At 40.1% G+C, this 22,626-nt stretch overlaps 1 protein-coding gene across 1 annotated transcript in view; it reads right to left on the bottom strand.

Annotated features, from left to right (window-relative positions):
* Positions 1-22,626, bottom strand: part of CMTM6 (CKLF like MARVEL transmembrane domain containing 6) — a 44,599-nt gene that overhangs the window by 16,559 nt on the left and 5,414 nt on the right. The window contains exon 2 of the mRNA XM_059077425.2: positions 8,624-8,800. Within this exon, the coding sequence (XP_058933408.1) occupies positions 8,624-8,800 (177 nt within the window). The remainder of the gene's footprint in view (positions 1-8,623; positions 8,801-22,626) is intronic.

Genomic DNA, 22,626 nt, shown 5'->3' with positions numbered 1-22,626 from the left:
ATCTTCAACAAAGGAGGCAAGAATATACAATGGGGAAAAGACACTCTCTTCAGCAAGTGGTACTGGAAAAGTTGGACAGCCACATGCAAATCAATGAAGTTAGAACACACCATCACACCATACACAAAAATAAATTCAAAATGGCTTAAAGACTTAAATATGAGACATGACACCATAAAACTCCTTGAACATAGACAAAACATTCTCTGACATAAGTCGTACCAATCATACCAGTCACCCAAGGCAACAGAAATAAAAGCAAAAATAAACAAATGGGACTAATCAGACTTATAAGCTTTTGTAAAGCAAAGGAAACCATAAACAAAATGAAAAGACTATCTACGGACTGGGAGAAAATATTTCCAAATGATGTGACTGACAAGGGCTTAATTTCCAAAATATACAAACAGCTCAAACAGCTCAATAACAAAAAAAGCCCAATCAAAAAATGGTCAGAAGGCCTAAATAGACATTTCTGCAAAGAAGATATACAGATGGCCAACAGGCACAAGAAAACATGCTCATCATCACTAATTATTAGAGAAATGCAAATCGAAACTACAATGAGGTACATACACCACCTCACACTGGTCAAAACAGCCATCATTAAAAAGCCTACAAATAATAAATGTTGGAGTAGGTGTGGAGAAAAGGGAACCCTCTTACACTGCTGGTGGGAATGTAAATTGGTATAGCCACTATGGAAAACAGTATGGAGGCTCCTCAAAAACCTAAAAATAGAGTTACCATATGATACAGCAATTCCACTCCTGGGAATAAACCCAGACAAACCTTTAATTCAAAAATATACATGCACCCCAATATTCACAGCAGCACTATTTCCAATAGCCAAGACATGGAAACTACCTAAATGTCCATCAACAAATGACTGGATAAAGAAAATGTGGTGTGTGTATATGTGTATATATATATATATATGTGTGTGTCTGTGTGTGTCTGTCTGTGTGTATACACGCATGCACACACACACAACGGAATACTACTCAGCCATAAAAAAATGAAATCACACCATTTGCAGCAACATAGTATGATGATCTCTAGGTCCATCTAAGTGAAGTAGGTTAGACAGAGAAAGACAAACACCGTATGATATCACTTATATGTGGAATCTAAAATACAGCACAAATGAACTTATTTACTAAACAAACAGACTCATGGACTTAGAGAACAGACTTGTGGCTGCTAAAGGGGAGGGAGGGTGGGAAAGGGAAGGACTGAGAGTTTGGGATTAGCAGATGCAAACTAGTATATATAGGATGGATAAACAACAAGGTCCAACTGTGTAGCACAGGGAACTATACTCAATATCTGTGATAAACCATAATGAAAAAGAATATATATGTATAACTGAATCACTTTGCTGTACAGCAGAAATTAACACAACACTGTAAATTAACTATACTTCAATAAAATTTTTTAAATGCAAAAAAATAAATAAGTGAAAGAAGGCAATAGATTCTTATGGTACAAAACTTAAGAGGAACAAAACAGTATAGAGAAAAAAGTAAATCTTAGGTGTATGATCAATATAGGACCCAATGCTTGCTTCTCATTAATTTAAAACAATAAAATCTTACTGCTTTGTATTTATCCAGTTCTCTATTTATTTTTGTTGCATTGGGTCTTTGTTGCTGCACACGGGCTTTCCCTAGTTGCAGCGAGCAGGGGCTACTCTTCACTGCGGTGCAGAGGCTTCTCATTGCAGTGGCTTCTCATTGCGGAGGCTGGGCTCTAGGCATGTGGGCTTCGTTGCTGTGGCTCACGGGCTCTAGAGCACAGAGCTCAGTAGTTGTGGCGCACGGGCTTAGTTGCTTCTGGGCATGTGGGAATCTTGCCAGACCAGGGATCGAACCTGTGTCCCCTACATTGGTAGGCGGATTGTTTTTGTTTTTTATTTTAAAAAAAATCTTTATTGGAGTATAATTGGTATACAATGGTTTGTTAGTTTCTGCTTTATAACAAAGTGAATCAGCTATACATACACATATATCCCCATATCTCCTCCCTCTTGCATCTCCCTCCCACCCTCCCTATCCCACCCCTATAGGTTGTCACAAAGCACCAAGCTGATCTCTCTGTGCTATGAGGCTGCTTCCCACTAGCTATGTATTTTGGTAGTATATATAAGTCCATGCCTCTCTCTCACTTCATCCCAGCTTACCCTTCCCCCTCTGCATGTCCTCAAGTCCATTCTCTACATCTGCATCTTTATTCTTTTCCTATGCCTAGGTTCTTCATAACCATTTTTTTTCTTTAGATTCCATAAACATGTGTTAGCATATGGTATTTGTTTTTCTCTTTCTGACTGACTTCACTCTGTATGACACACGCTAGGTCCATCCACCTCACTACAAATAACTGAATTTCATTACTTTTTATGGCTGAGTAATATTCCATTGTATATATATGCCACATCTTCTTTATCCATTCATCTGTTGATGGACACTTAGGTTGCTTCCGTGTCCTGGCTATTGTAAATGGAGCTGCAGTGAACATTGTGGTACATGACTCTTTTTGAATTACAGTTTTCTCAGGGTATATGCCCAGTAGTGGGATTGCTGGGTCATATGGTAGTTCTATTTTTAGTGTTTTAAGGAAGCTCCATACTGTTCTCCATAGTTGCTGTATCAATTTACATTCCCATCAACAGTGCAAGAGGGTTCCCTTTTCTCCACACCTTCTCCAGCATTTATTGATGATGTAGATTTTTTGATGATGGCCATTTGACTGGTGTGAGGTGATACCTCATAGTTTTGATTTGCATTTCTCTAATAATTGGTGATATTGAGCATCTTTTCATGTGTTTGTTGGCTATCTGTATGTCTTCTTTGAAGAAATGTCTATTTAGGTCTTCTGCCCATTTTTTGATTGGGTTGTTTGTTTTTTTGATATTGAGCTGCATGAGCTGTTTGTATATCTTTGGAGATTAGTCCTTTGTCAGTTGCTTCGTTTGCAAATATTTTCTCCCATTCTGAGGGTTGTCGTTTCATCTTGTTTATGGTTTCCTTTGCTGTGCAAAAGCTTTTAAGTTTAATTAGGTCCCATTTGTTTATTTTTATTTTTATTTTCATTATTCTAGGAGGTGGGTCAAAAAAGATCTTGCTGTGATTTATGTCAAAGAGTGTTCTATGTTTTCCTCTAAGCGTTTTATAGTGTCTGGTCTTATATTTAGGTCGTTAATCCATTTTGAGTTTATTTCTGTGTATGGTGTTAGGGAGTGTTCTAATTTCATTCTTTTACATGTAGCTATCCAGTTTTCCTAGCACCAATTATTGAAGAGGCTGTCTTTTCTCCATTGTATATTCTTGTCTCCTTTGTCATAGATTGGGTGACCATATGTGCGTGGGTTTATCTCTGGGCTTTCTGTCCTGTTCCATTGATCTGTATTTCTGTTGTGGTGTCAGTACCATACTGTCTTGATTACTGTGGCCTTGTAGTATAGTCTGAAGGCAGGGAGCCTGATTCCTCTACCTCCATTTTTCTTTCTCAAGATTGCTTTGGCTACTCAGGGTCTTTTGTGTTGCCATACAAATTGTGAAATTTTGTTTTACTTCTGTGAAAAATGCCATTGGTAGTTTGATAGGGATTCCATTGAATCTGTAGATTGCTTGGGGTAGTATAGTCATTTTCACAATGTTGATTCCTCCAATCCAAGAACATGGTATATCTGTTTTATCATCTTTAATTTCTTTCATCAGTGTCTTATAGTTGTCTGCATACAGGTCTTTTGTCTCCTTAGGTAGGTTTGTTCCTAGGTATTTTATTCTTTCTGTTGCAGTCGTAAAAAGGAGTGTTTCCTTAATTTCTCTTTCTGATCTTTCATTATTAGTGTATAGGAATGCAAGAGATTTCTGTGCATTAATTTTGTATCCTGCTACTTTACCAAATTCATTGATTAGCTCCAGAAGTTTTCTGGTAGAGTCTTTAGGATTCTCTATGGATAGCATCATGTCATCTGCAAACAGTGACAGCTTTACTTCTTCTTTTCTGATTTGGATTCCTTTTATTTCTCTTTCTTCTGTGACTACCGTGGCTAAAGCTTCCAAAACTATGTTGAATAACAGTGGTGAACTCGAGTGGGCAACCTTGTCTTATTCCTGATCTTAGTGGAAATGGTTTCAGTTGTTCACCATTGAGAATGATGCTGGCTGTGGCTTTGTCATATATGGCCTTTATTATGTTGAGGTAAGTTCCCCTCTATGCCTACTTTCTGGAGGGTTTTTATCATAAATGGGGGTTGAATTTTGTCAAAAGCTATTTCTGCATCTGTTGAGATGATAATACAGTGTTTGTCCTTCAATTTGTTTACAAGGTGTATCACATTGATTGGTTTGTGTATATTGAAGAATCCTTGTGTTCCCACTTGATCATAGTGTATGATCCTTTTAATGTGCTGTTGGATTCTGTTCGCTAGTATTTTGCTGAGGATTTGTGCATCTATGTTCAACAGTGATATTGGCCTGTAGTTTTCTTTCTTTGTGACATCTTTGTCTGGTTTTGGTTATCAGGGTGATGGTGGCCTTGGAGAATGAGTTTGGGAGTGTTCCTCCCTCTGCTATATTTTGGAAGAGTTTGAGAAGGACAGGTGTTAGCTCTTCTCTAAATGTTTGATAGAATTTGCCTGTGAAGCCATCTGGTCATGGGCTTTTGTTTGTTGGAAGATTTTTAATCACAGTTTCAATTTCAGTGCTTGTGAGTGGTCTGTTTATATGTTCTGTTTCTTCCTGGTTCAGTCTCGGAAGGTTGTGCTTTTCTAAGAACTTGTCCATTTCTTCCAGGTTGTCCAACGTTTTATTGGCATATAGTTGCTTGTAGTAATCTCTCACGATCCTTTGTATTTCTGCAGTGTACGTTGTTGCTTATCCTTTTTCATTTCTAATTCTATTGATTTGAGTCTTCTCCCTTTTTTCTTGATGAGTCTGACTAATGGTTTATCAATTTTGTTTATCTTCTCAAAGAACCAGCTTTTAGTTTTACTGATCTTTGCTATTGCTTCCTTCATTTCTTTTTCATTTATTTCTGATCTGATCTTTATGATTTCTTCCTTTCTGCTACTTTGGGGCTCTTTTGTTCTTCTTTCTCTAATTGCTTTAGCTGTAAGTTTAAGTTGTTTGAGATGTTTCTTGTTTCTTGAGGTAGGATTGTATTGCTGTAAACTCCCTCTTAGAACTGCTTTTGCTGCATCCCATAGGTTTTGGGTCGTTGTGTTTTCATTGTCATTTGCTTCTAGGTATTTTTTGATTTCCTCTTTGGTTTCTTCAGTGATCTCTTGGTTATTAAGTAGTATATTGTTTAGCCTCCATGTGTTTGTATTTTTCTACAGAGTTTTTCCTGTAATTGATATCTAGTCTCATAGCATTGTGGTCGGAAAAGATACTTGATACGACTTCAATTTTCTTAAATTTACCGAGGCTTGATTTGTGACCCAAGATATGATCTATCCTGGAGAATGTTCCATGAGCACTTGAGAAGTGTATTCTGTTGTTTTTGGAAGGAATGTCCTATAAATATCAATTAAGTCCATCTTATTTAGTATATCATTTATAGCTTGTGTTCCCTTACTTATTTTCATTTTGGATGATCTGTCCATTGGTGAAAAGTGGGGTGTTAAAGTCCCCTACTATGACTGTATTACTGTCGATTTCCCCTTTTATGGCTGTTAGCATTTGTCTTATGTTTTGAGGTGCTCCTATGTTGGGTGCATAAAAATTTACGATTCCTATATCTTCTTCTTGGATTGACCCCTTGGTGTCCTTCTTTGTCTCCTGTAATAGTCTTTATTTTAAAGCCTATTTTGTCTGATATGAGAATTGCTACTGCAGCTTTCTTTTGATTTCCATTTGCATGATGTATCTTTTTCCATCCCCTCACTTTCAGTCTGTATATGTCCCTAGGTCTGAAGTGGGTCTCTTGTAGACAGCATATAGATGGGTCTTGTTTATGTATGCATTCAGCCAGTCTAAGTCTTTTCGTGGGAGCATTTATTCCTTTACATTTAAGGTAGTTATCAATATGTATGTTCCTATTACCATTTTCTTAATTGTTTGGGGTTTGTTATTGTAGGTCTTTTCCTTCTCTTGTGTTTCCTGCATAGAAAAGTTTTATAGCATTTGTTGTAAATCTGGTTTGGTGGTGCTGAATTCTCTTAGCTTTCGCTTGTCTGTAAAGTTTTTAATTTCTCTGTCTAATCTGAATGAGATCCTTGCTGGGTAGACTAATCTTGGTTGTAGGTTTTTCCCTTTCATCACTTTAAATATGTCCTGCCATTCCCTTCTGGCTTGCAGAGTTTCTGCTGAAAGATCAGCTGTTAACCTCATGGGGATTCCCTTGTATGTTATTTGTTGTTTTTCCCTCGCTGGTTTTAGTATTTTTTCTGTGTATTTAATTTTTGATAGTTTGATTAATATGTGGCTTGGCATGTTTCTCTTTGGATTTATCCTGCATGGGACTCTCTGCGCTTCCTGGACTTGGATTAACTGTTTCCTTTCCCATGTTAAGGAAGTTTTCAAATATAATCTCTTCAAATATTTTCTCAGTCCCTTTCTTTTTCTCTTCTTCTTCTGGGACCCCTATAATTCCAATGTTGGTGTGTTTAATGTTGTCCCAGAGGTCTCTGAGACTGTCCTCAGTCCTTTTCATTCTTTTTTCTTTATTCTGCTTTGCAGTAGTTATTTCCACTATTTTATCTGCCAGGTCACTCATCTGTTCTTCTGTCTCAGTCATTCTGCTATGGATTTCTTCTAGATAATGTTTAATTTTATTTATTGTGTTCTTCATCATTGTTTGTTTGCTCTTTAGTTCTTCTAGGTCTTTGTTAAACGTTTCTTGTATTTTCTCCATTCTAGTTCCAAGATTTTGGATCATCTTCACTATCATTACTCTGAATTCTTTTTCAGGTAGACTGCCTATTTCCTCTTCAATTGTTTGGTCTGGTGGGTTTTCACCTTGCTCCTTCATCTGCTGTGTGCTTCTCTGTCTTCTCATTTTGCTTAACTTACTGTATTTGGGGTCTCCTTTTTGCCGGCTGCAGATCGTAGTTCCCATTGTTTTTGGTGTCTCCCTCCAGTGGCCAAGATTGTTTCAGTGGGTTGTGTAGGTTTCCTGGTGGAGGGGACTAGTGCCTGTGTTCTAGTGGATGAGGCTGGATCTTGTCTTTCTGGTGGGCAGGACTTCGTCCAGTGGTGTGTTTGGGGGCGTCTGTGACCTTAATATGATTTTAGGCAGCCTCTCTGCTAATGGGTGGGTTTGTGTTCCTGTCTTGCTAGTTGTTTGGCATAGGGTATCCAGCACCATAGGCTGCTGGTTGTTGAGTGGAGCTGGGTCTTAGCGTTGAGATGGAGATCTGGTAGCTCTCTGGGAGAGCTTTCGCCATTTGATATTACGTGGAGCCGGGAGGTCTCTGTTGGATCAATGTCCTGAAGTTGGCTCTCCCACCTCAGAGGAACAGGCCTAACACCCGGCCGGAGTACCAAGACCCTGTCAGCCACATGGCTCCATCTGTTATTCCTCTCTTTTTTCTTTTTTTTTTTTTTCCTCAGGAGTTTCTTCCTCCTGTTTTCTGTTTATCTCCTGTCTTCTTTGTCCATTTTTTCTTGATTGATCTCCCTTTCACTTTCACCCTGTAGCTCTCTCTGGTCTTCTATTTTGACAGCAACAATGGGACTCTGGATGGTGTGGGCCACTTTTTTTGCCAATTGGCCGAGGAAAAGTGTTTGTAGGTGGATTGTTAACCACTGTGCCACCAGGAAAGTCCCTCTCTTTTTTTAATAGTTAAAATTTACCCTAATTTTTTATCTTTTCCCTCAAAACTGTGAATTCTTTCATAAATCAACCCTGATAGTTACAATTCCTCATAAACCACTCCTGATAACTTGAATGCTATTGAAGAAGTAAACTGCTCAATTCTTTCTTCCTTAAATGCAGTAACTATGTAAATTATCTCATCTGTTATCTCAAAAATCCATATTATACTCAAATAAAAACAGAGGATCAGCAGACTAAGTCTTTAGAAAGTTATACATTTCTAACTTTGTGAGTATAAAATTCTCACAGACTTTTATTAAAAGGGAAATTTCTGCAAAATGAATTTAACAAATACTTTCTAAATTCACTTATAGAGAACTTTCTTCCATAAAATAAAATCAAAACAAAATAGGTAGAATTATATGCTATTTTGTTTAAAGGCTTCAGAAATATCAATATATCACATTAGTTCATTACTCCATCTCTTACGTCCGGCGTAACGCCTGCCCTACAATAGGCACACAGTGAATAACTGTAGAACCAGTTGAGTGACAGTCTAAATGTAAGAAATCAAGTGACAAAATCCTAGTTTTTACAAAATACCTCATGTGAATTAGATTAAACCACCAATAACTGTAAATTATCAGCAGTGTCTGTCACTAGCATTCTAATTTCACCTTCCCCCTCTACCATACCATCTGGCAGGGAAAAACTGAGTTGCTTAGAGGCAGAGCTGGAACAATGGATAGAGTCTTTTCCTGTTACTGAGTTATGAAAGCATTACTACTGTGAACAATACAACTACACAAGATCCAAAAATACCTAAATTCTTGTTATAGGGATATATTTTCATGCTTACCGATGACTTGACTTTTGCGTGATCAACTTTTTCATAAACTGGAGTGCAGTACACAATCAGCAAAAGGAGACTCAGCAGAAAGGCACTGCAGCTTACAAATTCGAAAAAGTAAAGGCCTCTACACAAAGTACATTGTGACACAACTTCCTCACAGATAAAGGCCAACAGAGACAGCACCTACAAAAGAAAAAAAACATTTTGCTTAAGTGTTTTTCAGGGAAACCTACAGTATTCAGAAAACACCACCTGTTCACTCAAATATTTATCAAGTGGAGACTCGGCAAACAAGATTACTGAATGAACCTGATCTACACATAATTTACACTCCAGTTGCCCTGAAGGGAATATAGGTACACAGATAATTAACTACCTACTATGTGCTAAATGCTAGAATAGGAGAAATCCGGGGTGTTGTTATAAAAGCACACAGAAAAGGCACTCAACCTGCAGGTTGGGAAAGGCTTCCTGAAGGAAAGCTGAGAGACCAGAAGGACAGAAGGGTCAGTTGTGGGGTGAAAGATAGGGGAAAAAGTTCCAGGCAGAGAAGCAGTGCACAGAAAGACCTAGAAGTGAGAGAGCTCGGTACCTTCCCACGCCAACCATACACAGATATCCCACAAGCCCCACTCAACTGTGAAAGTGAGTTGAGTCAACATGGCTAATGTGTCAGAGGGGAGCAGATGGCAGCACAGAAATGATGAAATGAGACCAGAGAGGTAATAAGCAGAGGCCAGATCTAAATCCTCCTTTTACTAGTTTAAGGAATCTGGATTTTAAGCATTTTTAAAGCAAAGGGGTAAGGACTTCCCTGCTAGCACAGTGGTTAAGAATCCGCCTGCCAATGCAAGAGACATGGGTTTGAGCCCTGGTCTGGGAAGATTCCACATGCTGTGGAGCAACTAAGCCTGAGCGCCACAACTACTGAGCCTGTGCTCTGGAGCCCGCGAGCCACAATTACTGAGCCCGAGTCACAACTACTGAGCCCACATGCCACAACTACTGAAGCCTGCACACCTAGAACCTGTGCTCTGCAACAAAGAGAAGCCACTGCGATGAGAAGCCCGCGCACTGCAACAAAGAGTAGCCCTCACTCGTTGCAACTAGAAAAAGCCTGTGTGCAGTAATGAAGACCCAACACAGCCAAAAATAAATTTAAATAAATAAATTTATAAAGCAAAGGGGTAACATGATCAGCCTTATGCTTTTAGTAGTTCTTTATAGCTACAATATAAAGAAGGGACGGGGAGGAGAGACGGGGGTGGGAAACGGGGAGGGGGAGACAGCGGGGGAAGGCAAAACTGGGGCTGGACATCCAGTTGGGAAAGCTGATGTCAGAAATCAGAGGAAAGACAGTGAGTAGGGTAGTAGTAATGGACAAGAGTGAAATCACTGGAAGATGCAGTAGAAGCCCTCATCCAACAGGATGAATACAAACAGAATAGGAAACAAGATAATACATATATGCTTAAACCATTTTATTTTCATTTAAAATAAAAAGGCACATTTATTCAGTCTTTTGAAGTGGGCCTTTTCTTTGAGAATGCACCTGATTGGAATTCCCCATCATGTTTTCTGCATTAATCACTTCCATCATTTATGACTACCACTTCCAGACTGATGTTATTTGAAGTGGAGCAAGATCTGGGACACCTAGAAAGCAGCGTGCAGAATCCTTCTAGAGTTGGACTAGTTTTACTAGCCTTTCACAGTTGCCTTGCTCTTACTTAATTCCACTGCAAGTATTTTAGTAGCTTTTTTGGTCTTTCCAAAGCATTCCATTTATTTCCATAGAAACAATGCCTTTTCACATTCAATTTTAGTCTTGCAGTTATTTAACTAGCCATTTTTGGGACTTCTCTGGTGGTCCAGTGGCTAAGACTCTGCACTCCCAAGGGGGCCCAGGTTCAATCCTTAGTCAGGGAACTAGATCCCGCATACCACAACTAAGAGTTTGCATGCTGCAATGAAGATCCCACACGTGGCAGTGAAGATCCCACATGCCACAACTAAGACGCGGCGCAGCTAAATAATTTTTTTTAAGTATAATTTTTATGCATTTGCATTGAATGGAGAACAGTTATCTCTGGCTAATTCGGCAACTCAATTAAATGCAGGTGGTTTTAACAGCGCTCCCACTGTTGTATGATGTGGTATTAACACACCGGTGGCTCACTGAAGAAAGAAGAGTTTTTCTTCTTTTTAAGAGGCAAGGATGTTGGGAAGAGAATAAATTCCATTTTAAATATGCTGTATATGAAAAGTCTGCAAAAGTTAGGTGGAGCTAGCTAGGAGGCAAAAGGATATATGGGTCTGGAGCTCAGGGGACAGGTCTGAGGTGGAGACCAAGATGTGGGAGATTACCCAGAATGAGGAAAGTCGGCCCTGTGCAGAACTGTGAGGAACCCCAAGATTTAAGGGATGACAGAGGGAGAGACAACAGCAAAGGACAATTAGAAGCAGCAGTCCAAGGGGTAGTCGATCAAGAAAAAAGTATTTCTACTCAGAGCAAGTAATCAAGAGTGCTGAATGCTACTCAGAGTACTGAAACGCTTACATGAGACTGAGCTACAGGGTTGCTGGTGACATCAACAGAACCATTTCAGTGTGCTGAGGGAGGCAACCTAGATTACTGTACTGTACACTGGAAGTGAGGGCTGGACAAGGCAGTGCAAGAGAGACAGCCCAGTCACCCAGTGCAGCTTTGAGTGGCCAGATAAAGGGTAGTAGTGGATGAGGTCAAAGGGAAAGGAATTTCAAGACAGGAGAGAACTGAGCATGTTTAAATGCTTAGACAGAAACCTGTAAGATGTCTAAAGACAGAAAGAAAAGAGGATCTCTAAAGGCAAGATTCAGGGCTCAAGGTGTGAGGCTAACTCTTCTCTAGAAATAGGAAGGAAGAGAGAAGATATTCACTTGTGCAGTTTGTGTGGGTTTTGTAGAAGCTAAGGGAATTTCCTTCTGGGTATTAAACCATCAAAATGACTGATGACCCAAGTCAAAGCCTTTTGGGAAATGCTGTCTCACACAAGTCAGGCCAGCAGGAGCAACCAGATATATTAATGGCAATAAGACTGCTACCAAAATCAACACACACGTTAAGTAGATAATCAAAATTTTATCCTACGAAACACTTTCATCAAATCAGAGGTCAATAGTACAGCCACTCTGGAAAACAGTTCAGCAGTTTCTTTAAAAACTAAGCATGCAACTGCCATAAGACCCAGCAACTGCACTCCTACATTCTGTATATGACCAAGAGAAATGAAAACTTACATTCCTGCAAAAACTGATACATGAATGTTCATAACATTTTCCTCATCAGAGACCCAAACTCTAAATGCTACAGATGTCCTTCAATGGTTACACAAACTGTGGTAATCCATATCATGGAATACTACTTAGCAATAAAAAGGAACAAACTTGGTATATACAACAACCTGGATGAATCTCCAGAGAACTATGCAAAGTGAAAAGAATCCAATCTCCACAGGTTACATACTGCATGACTCCATTTATATAATAACAAAGCTTATAGAGATAGTAAAGTAATTAGTGGTGGCCAGGGTAGAGGGGAGAGGTGTGGCTATAAAGGGGTGGCAAGAGGGAACCATGTGGTGATGGAACTTTTTTTTCCCATTTATTTATTTATTTTTTGGCTGCACTGGGTCTTCATTGCCATGTGAGGGCTTTCTCTAGTGGTGGCGAGCGGGGGTTACTCTTCATTGCAGTGCGCACGCTTCTCGTTGCGGTGGCTTCTCTTGTTGCAAAGCACGGGCTCTAGATGCGCTGGCTCAGTAGCTGTGGTGCACAGGCTTAGTTGCTCTGCGGCATGTGGGATCTTCCCGGACCAGGGATTGAACCCGTGTCCCCTGCACTGGCAGGTGGATTCTTAACCACCGTGCCACCAGGGAAGTCCAATGGAATAGTTCTGATTCTTGATTGCAGCAGTGATTAAGGAAGCTACACTTGATAAAACAGCATAGAGGTGTACACACACACACACACACACACACACACACACACACACACACGAATGCAAAGGACCTCCCTTTACATTTTGTTTTTGCAAGTTCCTGTGATTCTATAATTATTTCAAAATAAAAAGTTAAAAAAAGTCAAATCCAAATTGGCATCTAAACCTCTAAGGGATTTCCCCCTTCCTGCTGGCAATACAAAATTCATATATTCCCAAAATTGAAAAGAATGCATGTAAGGACGAAAATAGGTCCTATTGCTGTGATTTCCAGTAAGTTAATGAGGCATAAAATGGTCCAGAATATCCCAAACAACTTCCTCACATCAGACAGATGTTAGGAGAGGCATTCCCAGTCACCGCACCACAGGATAAAGCGACACACCAAGACAAGTCCCAAAAGGTCATTGTGTAAAATTCTTCACCTGTAATTATAATTACAAGAGGAGTTTTTATAAGTCTACAGTATAATAAGATACCAAATGTCTTAATATTTCATTTGCTTTATTCTCAACTCTATGTTAAATCTTGTCCAAGTTTTAGGAGTTTCTCTATGAGACATTTGCAAAATATACCTGAGGTGTATGAAAGTCAATTAACTATGAGAAGATATGAGCCTAAAACTCTAATTGGGGTGTGAGAATAGTCGATCTTGAACCATTCTTCTCTACAATAATGAGATTATCAGGAACACTCATCAGTGCAGGCTATAAGACAATAAAATCTTATCTGCAGTAGAGACACAGACTGCTTATCTACTCTCCCGAAGAAAAGGGCAGGATCCAGCTGGGCCAGAAGCAATCAGTGACAAGTCATTACAAGTCCTATTCCAAACTCATTAAAGGAGTCATTCTTACCGACCTTAAGCCCTAAAGCAGTTATCAAGAGGAGGGTTCTGCATGGACTTCCTAGAGAATGAAGGGGTGCTAGATCAAGTTCGGAATTTACTAGTTCCTATTCCCAGATAAAGGCCAAGAAATTAGCACAACAAGCTATATTCAGTATGAAAATTTCTCCTGACTCCCCATCTCTGATGCTACTAACCTTCCTTTAAAATCTCCCACAGCACTGTACACTCTCTAATACAAAATAAAGGTAACATTTCACAATATATACAAATATCACATTATTATGTTGTACATCTGAAACTGTTACATGTCAATTATACCTCAATTTAAAAAATAAATTAGAAGGAGACTTTCAAGATGGCAGAGGAGTAAGATGTGGAGATCACCCTCCTCCCCACAAATACATTGGAAATACATCTACATGTGGAACAACTCCTACAGAACACCTACTGAACGCTGGCAGAATACCTCAGATTTCCCAAAAGGGTGCGTGAAGAGAGGGGATTCACAGCACCGCCTAAAGGAGCTCCAGAGACGGGCGTGAGCCACGGCTATCAGCACAGACACCAGAGACAGGCATGAAATGTTAAGGCTGCTGCTGCAGCCACCAAGAAGCCTGTGTGCAAGCACAAGTCACTCTCCACACCTCCCCTACCAGGGGCCTGTGCAGCTGCCACTGCCAGGGTCCTGTGATTCAAGGACGACTTCCCTGGGAGAACACACGGTGCAACTCAGGGGCTGTTGCAATGTCGTGCTGGCCTCTGCCACTGCAGGCTCACCCCGCATTCCACACACACACACACACACACACACCCACCGCTGGCCTGAGAGAGCCAAAGCCCCCTGATCAGCTGCTACTTTAACCCCGTCCTGTCTTGGCAAGGAACAGACACCCTCAGGCGACCTAAACACAGAGGCGGGGCCAAACCTAAAGCTGAACCCCAGAAGCTGTGCGAACAAAGAAGAGAAAGGGAAATCTCTCCCAGCAGCCTCAGAAGCAGCGGATTAAATCTCCACAATCAACTTAATGTATCCTACATCTCTAGAATACCTGAATAGACAACAAATCATCCCAAAATTGAGGCGGTGGACTTTGGGAGCAATTGTAGACATGAGGTTTGCTTTCTGCATCGGATTTATTTCTGGTTTTATGTTTATCTTAGTTTAGTGTTTAGAGTTTGTTATCATTGGTAGATTTGTTTATTGATTTGGTTGCTCTCTTCCTTCTTTTTTTTTTTTAAAGGGCTTGGCTTTTTCATTCATTCATTCATTTATTTTTGGCTGTGTTGGGTCTTCATTTCTGTGCAAGGGCTTTCTCTAGCTGTGACAAGCGGGGGCCACTCTTCGTCACGGTGCGCAGGCCTCTCACTATCGCGGGCTCTCCTGTTGCGGAGCACAGGCTCCAGACGCGCAGGCTCAGTAGTTGTGGCTGACAGGCCTAGTTGCTCCGCGGACTGTGGGGTCTTCCCAGACCAGGGCTTGAACCCATGTCCCCTGCATTAGCAGGCAGATTCTCAACCACTGTGCCACCAGGGAAGCCCCCTCCTTTTTTTTTTTTTGAAATATACAGATATATTTTTCTCCTTTTTCTCTTTTTGAGAGTGTGTATGTGTATGCTTGTGTGATTCTGTCTGTATAGCTTTGCTTTTACCATCTGTGCTAGGGTTCTGCCTGTCTATTTTTTTTTTTTTTTTTAGTATAGTTTTTAGTGCTTGTTATCATTGGTGGATTTGTTTTTTTGGTCTGGTTGCTCTCTTCTTTCTTTTTTATTACTTTTTAACTTTTTCAATAATTATTTTTAATTTTAGTAACTTTATTTATTTTTTTATTTCTTCCTTTCTTTTTCTCCTCCCTTTTCTTCTGAGCCATGTGGCTGACAGGGTCTTGGTGCTCCGGGTGGGTGTCAGGCCTGTTCCTCTGAGGTGGGAGAGCCAACTTCAGGACATTGGTCCAACAGAGACCTCCCGGCTCCACTTAATATCAATTGGCGAAAGCTCTCCCAGAGATCTCAATCTCAACACTAAGACCCAGCTCCACTCAACAACCAGCAACCTACAGTGCTGGACACTCTATACCAAACAACTAGCAGGACAGGAACACAACCCCACCCATTAGCAGAGAGGCTGCCTAAAATCATAAGGTCACAGACGCCCCCAAACACACAACCAGCCTCATCCACTAGAACACAGGCACTAGTCCCCTCCACCAGGAAGCCTACAAAACCCACTGAACCATCCTTAGCCACTGGGGGCAGACATGAAAAACAATGGGAACTAGGATCCTGCAGCCGGCAAAAAGGAGACCCCCAAACACAGTAAGTTAAGCAAAATGAGAAGACAGAGAAGCACACAGCAGATGAAGGGGCAAGGTAAAAACCCACCAGACCAAACAATTGAAGAGGAAATAGGCAGTCTACCTGAAAAAGAATTCAGAGTAATGATAGTGAAGATGATCCAAAATCTTGGAACTAGAATGGAGAAAATACAAGAAACGTTTAACAAAGACCTAGAAGAACTAAAGAGCAAACAAACAATGATGAAGAACACAATAAATAAAATTAAACATTATCTAGAAGGAATCCATAGCAGAATGACTGAGACAGAAGAACAGATGAGTGACCTGGCAGATAAAATAGTGGAAATAACTACTGCAAAGCAGAATAAAGAAAAAAGAATGAAAAGGACTGAGGACAGTCTCAGAGACCTCTGGGACAACATTAAACACACCAACATTGGAATTATAGGGGTCCCAGAAGAAGAAGAGAAAAAGAAAGGGACTGAGAAAATATTTGAAGAGATTATAGTTGAAAACTTCCTTAACGTGGGAAAGGAAACAGTTAATCCAAGTCCAGGAAGCGCAGAGAGTCCCATGCAGGATAAATCCAAAGAGAAACATGCCAAGCCACATATTAATCAAACTATCAAAAATTAAATACACAGAAAAAATACTAAAACCAGCGAGGGAAAAACAACAAATAACATACAAGGGAATCCCCATGAGGTTAACAGCTGATCTTTCAGCAGAAACTCTGCAAGCCAGAAGGGAATGGCAGGACATATTTAAAGTGATGAAAGGGAAAAACCTACAACCAAGATTAGTCTACCCAGCAAGAATCTCATTCAGATTAGACAGAGAAATTAAAAACTTTACAGACAAGCGAAAGCTAAGAGAATTCAGCACCACCAAACCAGATTTACAACAAATGCTATAAAACTTTTCTATGCAGGAAACATAAGAGAAGGAAAAGACCTATAATAACAAACCCCAAACAATTAAGAAAATGGTAATAGGAACATACATATTGATAACTACCTTAAATGTAAAGGAATAAATGCTCCCACGAAAAGACTTAGACTGGCTGAATGCATACATAAACAAGACCCATCTATATGCTGTCTACAAGAGACCCACTTCAGACCTAGGGACATATACAGACTGAAAGTGAGGGGATGGAAAAAGATACATCATGCAAATGGAAATCAAAAGAAAGCTGCAGTAGCAATTCTCATATCAGACAAAATAGGCTTTAAAATAAAGACTATTACAGGAGACAAAGAAGGACACCAAGGGGTCAATCCAAGAAGAAGATATAGGAATCGTAAATTTTTATGCACCCAACATAGGAGCACCTCAAAACATAAGACAAATGCTAACAGCCATAAAAGGGGAAATCGACAGTAATACAATCATAGTAGGGGACTTTAACACCCCACTTTTCACCAATGGACAGATCATCCAAAATGAAAATAAATAAGGGAACACAAGCTATAAGTGATATATTAAATAAGATGGACTTAATTGATATTTATAGGACATTCCTTCCAAAAACAACAGAATACACTTCTCAAGTGCTCATGGAACATTCTCCAGGATAGATCATATCTTGGGTCACAAATCAAGCCTCAGTAAATTTAAGAAAATTGAAGTCGTATCAAGTATCTTTTCCGACCACAATGCTATGAGACTAGATATCAATTACAGGAAAAACTCTGTAGAAAAATACAAACACATGGAGGCTAAACAATATACTACTTAATAACCAAGAGATCACTGAAGAAACCAAAGAGGAAATCAAAAAATACCTAGAAGCAAATGACAATGAAAACACAACGACCCAAAACCTATGGGATGCAGCAAAAGCAGTTCTAAGAGGGAGTTTACAGCAATACAATCCTACCTCAAGAAACAAGAAACAGGGCTTCCCTGGTGGCGTAGTGGTTGAGAATCCGCCTGCCGATGCAGGGGACACGGGTTCGTGCCCCGGTCCAGGAAGATCCCACATGCCGCGGAGCGGCTGGGCCCGTGAGCCATGGCCGCTGAGCCTGCGCGTCCGGAGCCTGTGCTCCACAACGGGAGAGGCCACAACAGTGAGAGGCCCGCGTACCACAAAAAAAAAAAAAAAGAAAAGAAACAAGAAACATCTCAAACAACTTAAACTTACAGCTAAAGCAATTAGAGAAAGAAGAACAAAAGAGCCCCAAAGTAGCAGAAAGGAAGAAATCATAAAGATCAGATCAGAAATAAATGAAAAAGAAATGAAGGAAGCAATAGCAAAGATCAGTAAAACTAAAAGCTGGTTCTTTGAGAAGATAAACAAAATTGATAAACCATTAGCCAGACTCATCAAGAAAAAAGGGAGAAGACTCAAATCAATAGAATTAGAAATGAAAAAGGATAAGCAACAACGTACACTGCAGAAATACAAAGGATCGTGAGAGATTACTACAAGCAACTATATGCCAATAAAACGTTGGACAACCTGGAAGAAATGGACAACTTCTTAGAAAAGCACAACCTTCCGAGACTGAACCAGGAAGAAACAGAACATATAAACAGACCACTCACAAGCACTGAAATTGAAACTGTGATTAAAAATCTTCCAACAAACAAAAGCCCAGGACCAGATGGCTTCACAGGCAAATTCTATCAAACATTTAGAGAAGAGCTAACACCTATCCTTCTCAAACTCTTACAAAATACAGCAGAGGGAGGAATACTCCCAAACTCATTCTATGAGGCCATCGTCACCCTGACACCAAAACCAGACAAAGACGTCACAAAGAAAACCACAGGCCAGGGACTTCCCTGGTGGCGCAATGGTTAGGAATCCGCCTGCCAATGCAGCTGAAATGGGTTTGGGCCCTGGTCTGGGAAGATCCCACATGCCACGGAGCAACTAAGCCCATGCGCCACAACTACTGAGCCTGTGCTCTAGAGCCCGTAAGCCACAACTATTGAGCCCACGAGCCACAACTACTGAGCCCGCGTGCTACAACTACTGAAGCCCACACGCCTAGAGCCCATGCTCTGCAACGAGAAGCCACCACACTGAGAAGCCTGCGCACTACAACGAAGAGTAGCCCCTGCTCGCCATAACTAGAGAAAGCCCATACGCAGCAACAAAGACCCAACACAGCCCCCAAAAACAAACAAACAAAAAAAAAGAAAACTACAGGCCAACATCACTGATGAAAACAGAGGCAAAAATCCTCAGCTAAATACTAGGAAACAGAATCCAACAGCACATTAAAAGGATCATACACTATGATCAAATGGGGTTTATCCCAGGAATGCAACAATTCTTCAATATATGCAAATCAATCAATGTGATAAACCATATTAACAAACTGAAGAAGAAACACCATATGATAATCTCAACAGATGCAAAAAAAGCTTTCAACAATATTCAACCCCCATTTATGATTAAAAACCCTCCAGAAAGTAGGCACAGAGGGAACTTACCTCAACATAATAAAGGCCATATATGACAAAACTACAGCCAACATCGTTCTGAATGGTGAAGAACTGAAACCATTTCCACTAAGATCAGGAATAAGACAAGGTTGCCCACTCTCACCACTACTATTCAACATAGTTCTAGAAGTTTTAGCCACGGCAGCCAGAGAAAAAAAAGAAATAAAAGGAATCCAAATCAGAAAAGAAATAAAGCTGTCACTATTTGCAGATGACATGATACTACACATGGAGACACCAAAAGATGCTACCAGAAAACTACTAGAGCTAATCAATGAATTTGGTAAAGTTGCAGGATACAAAGTTAATGCACAGAAGTCTCTTGCATTCCTATACACTAATAATGAAAGATCAGAAAGAGAAATTAAGGAAACACTCCTTTTTACCATTGCAACAAAAAGAATAAAATACCTAGAAATAAACGTACCTAAGGAGACAAAAGACCTGTATGCAGACAACTATAAGACACTGATGAAAGAAATTAAAGATGATAAAACAGATGGAGAGATATACCATGTTCTTGGATTGGAGGAATCAACATTGTGAAAATGACTATACTACCCCAAGCAATCTACAGATTCAATGGAATCCCTATCAAACTACCAATGGCATTTCTCACAGAAGTAGAACAGAAAATTTCACAATTTGTATGGCAACACAAAAGACCCTGAGTAGCCAAAGCAATCTTGAGAAAGAAAAATGGAGGTAGAGGAGTCAAGCTCCCCACCTTCAGACTATACTACAAGGCTACAGTAATCAAGACAGTATGGTACTGACACCACAACAGAAATACAGATCAATGGAACAGGATAGAAAGCCCAGAGATAAACCCATGCATATATGGTCACCTTATTTTTGACAAAGGAGGCCAAGACTATACAATGGAGAAAAGACAGCCTCTTCAGTAAGTGGTGCTGGGAAAACTGGACAGCTACATGTAAAAGAATGAAATTAGAACACTCCCTAACACCATATCCAAAAATAAACTCAAAGTGGATTAAAGACCTAAATGTAAGACTGGAAACTATAAAACTCCTAGAGGAAAACATAGAAAGAACACCCCTTGACATAAATCACAGCAAGATCCTTTATGACCCACTTCCTAGAGAAATGGAAATAAAAACAAAAAAAAAACAAATGGGACCTAATGAAACTTAAAAGCTTTTGCACAGCAAAGAGAACCATAAACAAGACGAAAAGACAACCCTCAGAATGGGAGAAAATACTTGCAAATGAAGCAACTGACAAAGAATTACTATCCCAAATTTACAAGCAGTTCATGCAGCTCAATATCAAGAAAACAAACAACCCAATCCAAAAATGGGCAGAAGACCTAAATAGACATTTCTCCTAAGATATACAGATTGCCAACAAACACATGGAAGTATGCTGAACATCACTAACCATTAGAGAAATGCAAATCAAAACTGCAATGAGGTATCACCTCACAGCAGTTAGAATGGCTATCTTCAAAAAATCTACAAACAATAAATGCTGGAGAGGGTGTGGAGAAAAGGGATCCCTCTTGCACTGTTGGTGGGAATGTAAACTGATACAGGCACTATGGAGAACAGTATGGAGGTTCCTTAAAAAACTAAAAATAGAACTACCATACGACCCAGCAATCCCACTACTGGGCATATACCCTGAGAAAACTGTAATTCAAAAAGAGTCATGTACCACAATGTTCACTGCAGGTACATTTACAATAGCCAGGACACGGAAGCAACCTAAGTGTCCATCAACAGATGAATGGATAAAGAAGATGTGGCATATATATACAATGGAATATTACTCAGCCATAAAAAGAAACGAAACTGAGTTATTTGTAGTGAGGTGGATGGACCTAGAGTCTGTCATACAGTGTGAAGTAAGTCAGAAAGAGAAAAACAAATACCGTATGCTAACACATATATGTGGAATCTAAAAAAAAACAGAAATGTTTCTGAAGAACCTAGGGGCAGGACAGGAATAAAGACGCAGACATAGAGAATGGACTTGAGGACACAGGGAGGGGGAAGGGTAACATGGCACGAAGTGAGAGAGTGGCGTGGACTTATATATACTACCAAATGTAAAATAGATAGCTAGTGGGAAGCAGCCACATAGCACAAGGAGATAAGCTCGGTGCTTTGTTACCACCTAGAGGGGTGGGATAGGGAGGGTGGGAGGGAGAGAGACGCAGGAGGGAAGAGATGTGAGAACATGTGTATATGTATAACTGATCCACTTTGTTGTAAAGCAGAAACTAACACACCATTGTGAAGCAATTATGCTCCAATAAAGATGTTAAAAAAAAAAAGACCCAATGCAGCCAAAAGTAAATAAATAAATAAAAATTAAAAAAAAATTATACTCCAATAAAGATGCTGAAAAAAAAGTTAAAAAAATACAGTGCATTGAGTTTCATGTATCCAACATTGTAATCTATATAGGAACATGTAATAAGAGAGCAACAAGATCAACGTATAAGAAAAAATAAGAAAATAATAATTTTATATCTCATAATTGAGCATTTGTTATACATAAATTCAGGAAATCTCAGGAAAATGTTCAGATCCACCTGCACTAATAATAGCTGGAGAAAGATGAATGGAAAAGCAAGACTCAAATCAGGGCCAAGAGACACACAGAATCAGGATAGGCAGAGGGCATTCCAGGTGCAGCACAAAAGGAACAGATTCATGCCAGCAAGGATTTGCACAGTAGCCCAAAAGGGATAATAAGGCAACCAACCTAACTGGATGGGAAGTGATGAGGAAAATGGTTAAGGAGTTGAGTGACAGTGATGATCGTGCCAGGGAGTATGGACTTCTAGATGCAGGCACTGCCTGTCTGGTTTAGTTGGTTTGCAGACAGGAGGAGCAGAGGTCTGGGTGAGGCCTGAAGGAACATCAACAGTTCAAGTGGAGGAGGGAACAGGGCAACTTGCACCAGACAAGCAAGTCACAGGAAGTTTAACACTTCTTTCCTAAACTCCTTAAAAAGCAAGGACTTCCGGGACTTCCCTGGCAGCGCAGTGGTTAAGAATCCACCTGCCAATGCAGGGAACACGGATTCAATCCCTGGTCCGGGAAGATCCCACATGCCACGGAGCAACGAAGCCCGTGTGCCACAACTACTGAGCCTGCAATCTAGAGCCCACGAGCCACAACTACTGAAGCCTGCACACCTAGAGCCCATGCTCCACAATGAGAAGCCCATGCACCACAACGAAGAGTAGCCCCCGTTCACCACAACTAGAGAAAGTCCGCACGCAGCAACAAAGACCCAATGCAGCCATAAATAAATAAACAAACAAACAAATTAAAAATGTTTTTAAAGCAAGGACTTCCCTGGTGGTCCAATGGTTGGGACTCCGCATTTCCAATGTAGGGAGCTGCACGGTGTGGCCAAAAAAAAGAAAGGAAGTAAACACACTCCTCTAA

This window comes from Kogia breviceps, chromosome 10 (genome assembly GCF_026419965.1).
Source record: "Kogia breviceps isolate mKogBre1 chromosome 10, mKogBre1 haplotype 1, whole genome shotgun sequence".
NCBI classification, from domain to species: Eukaryota; Metazoa; Chordata; class Mammalia; order Artiodactyla; family Physeteridae; genus Kogia; species Kogia breviceps.
Note: the sequence above shows the minus strand (reverse complement) of the source record. Positions and strands in the feature narration are given on the sequence as shown.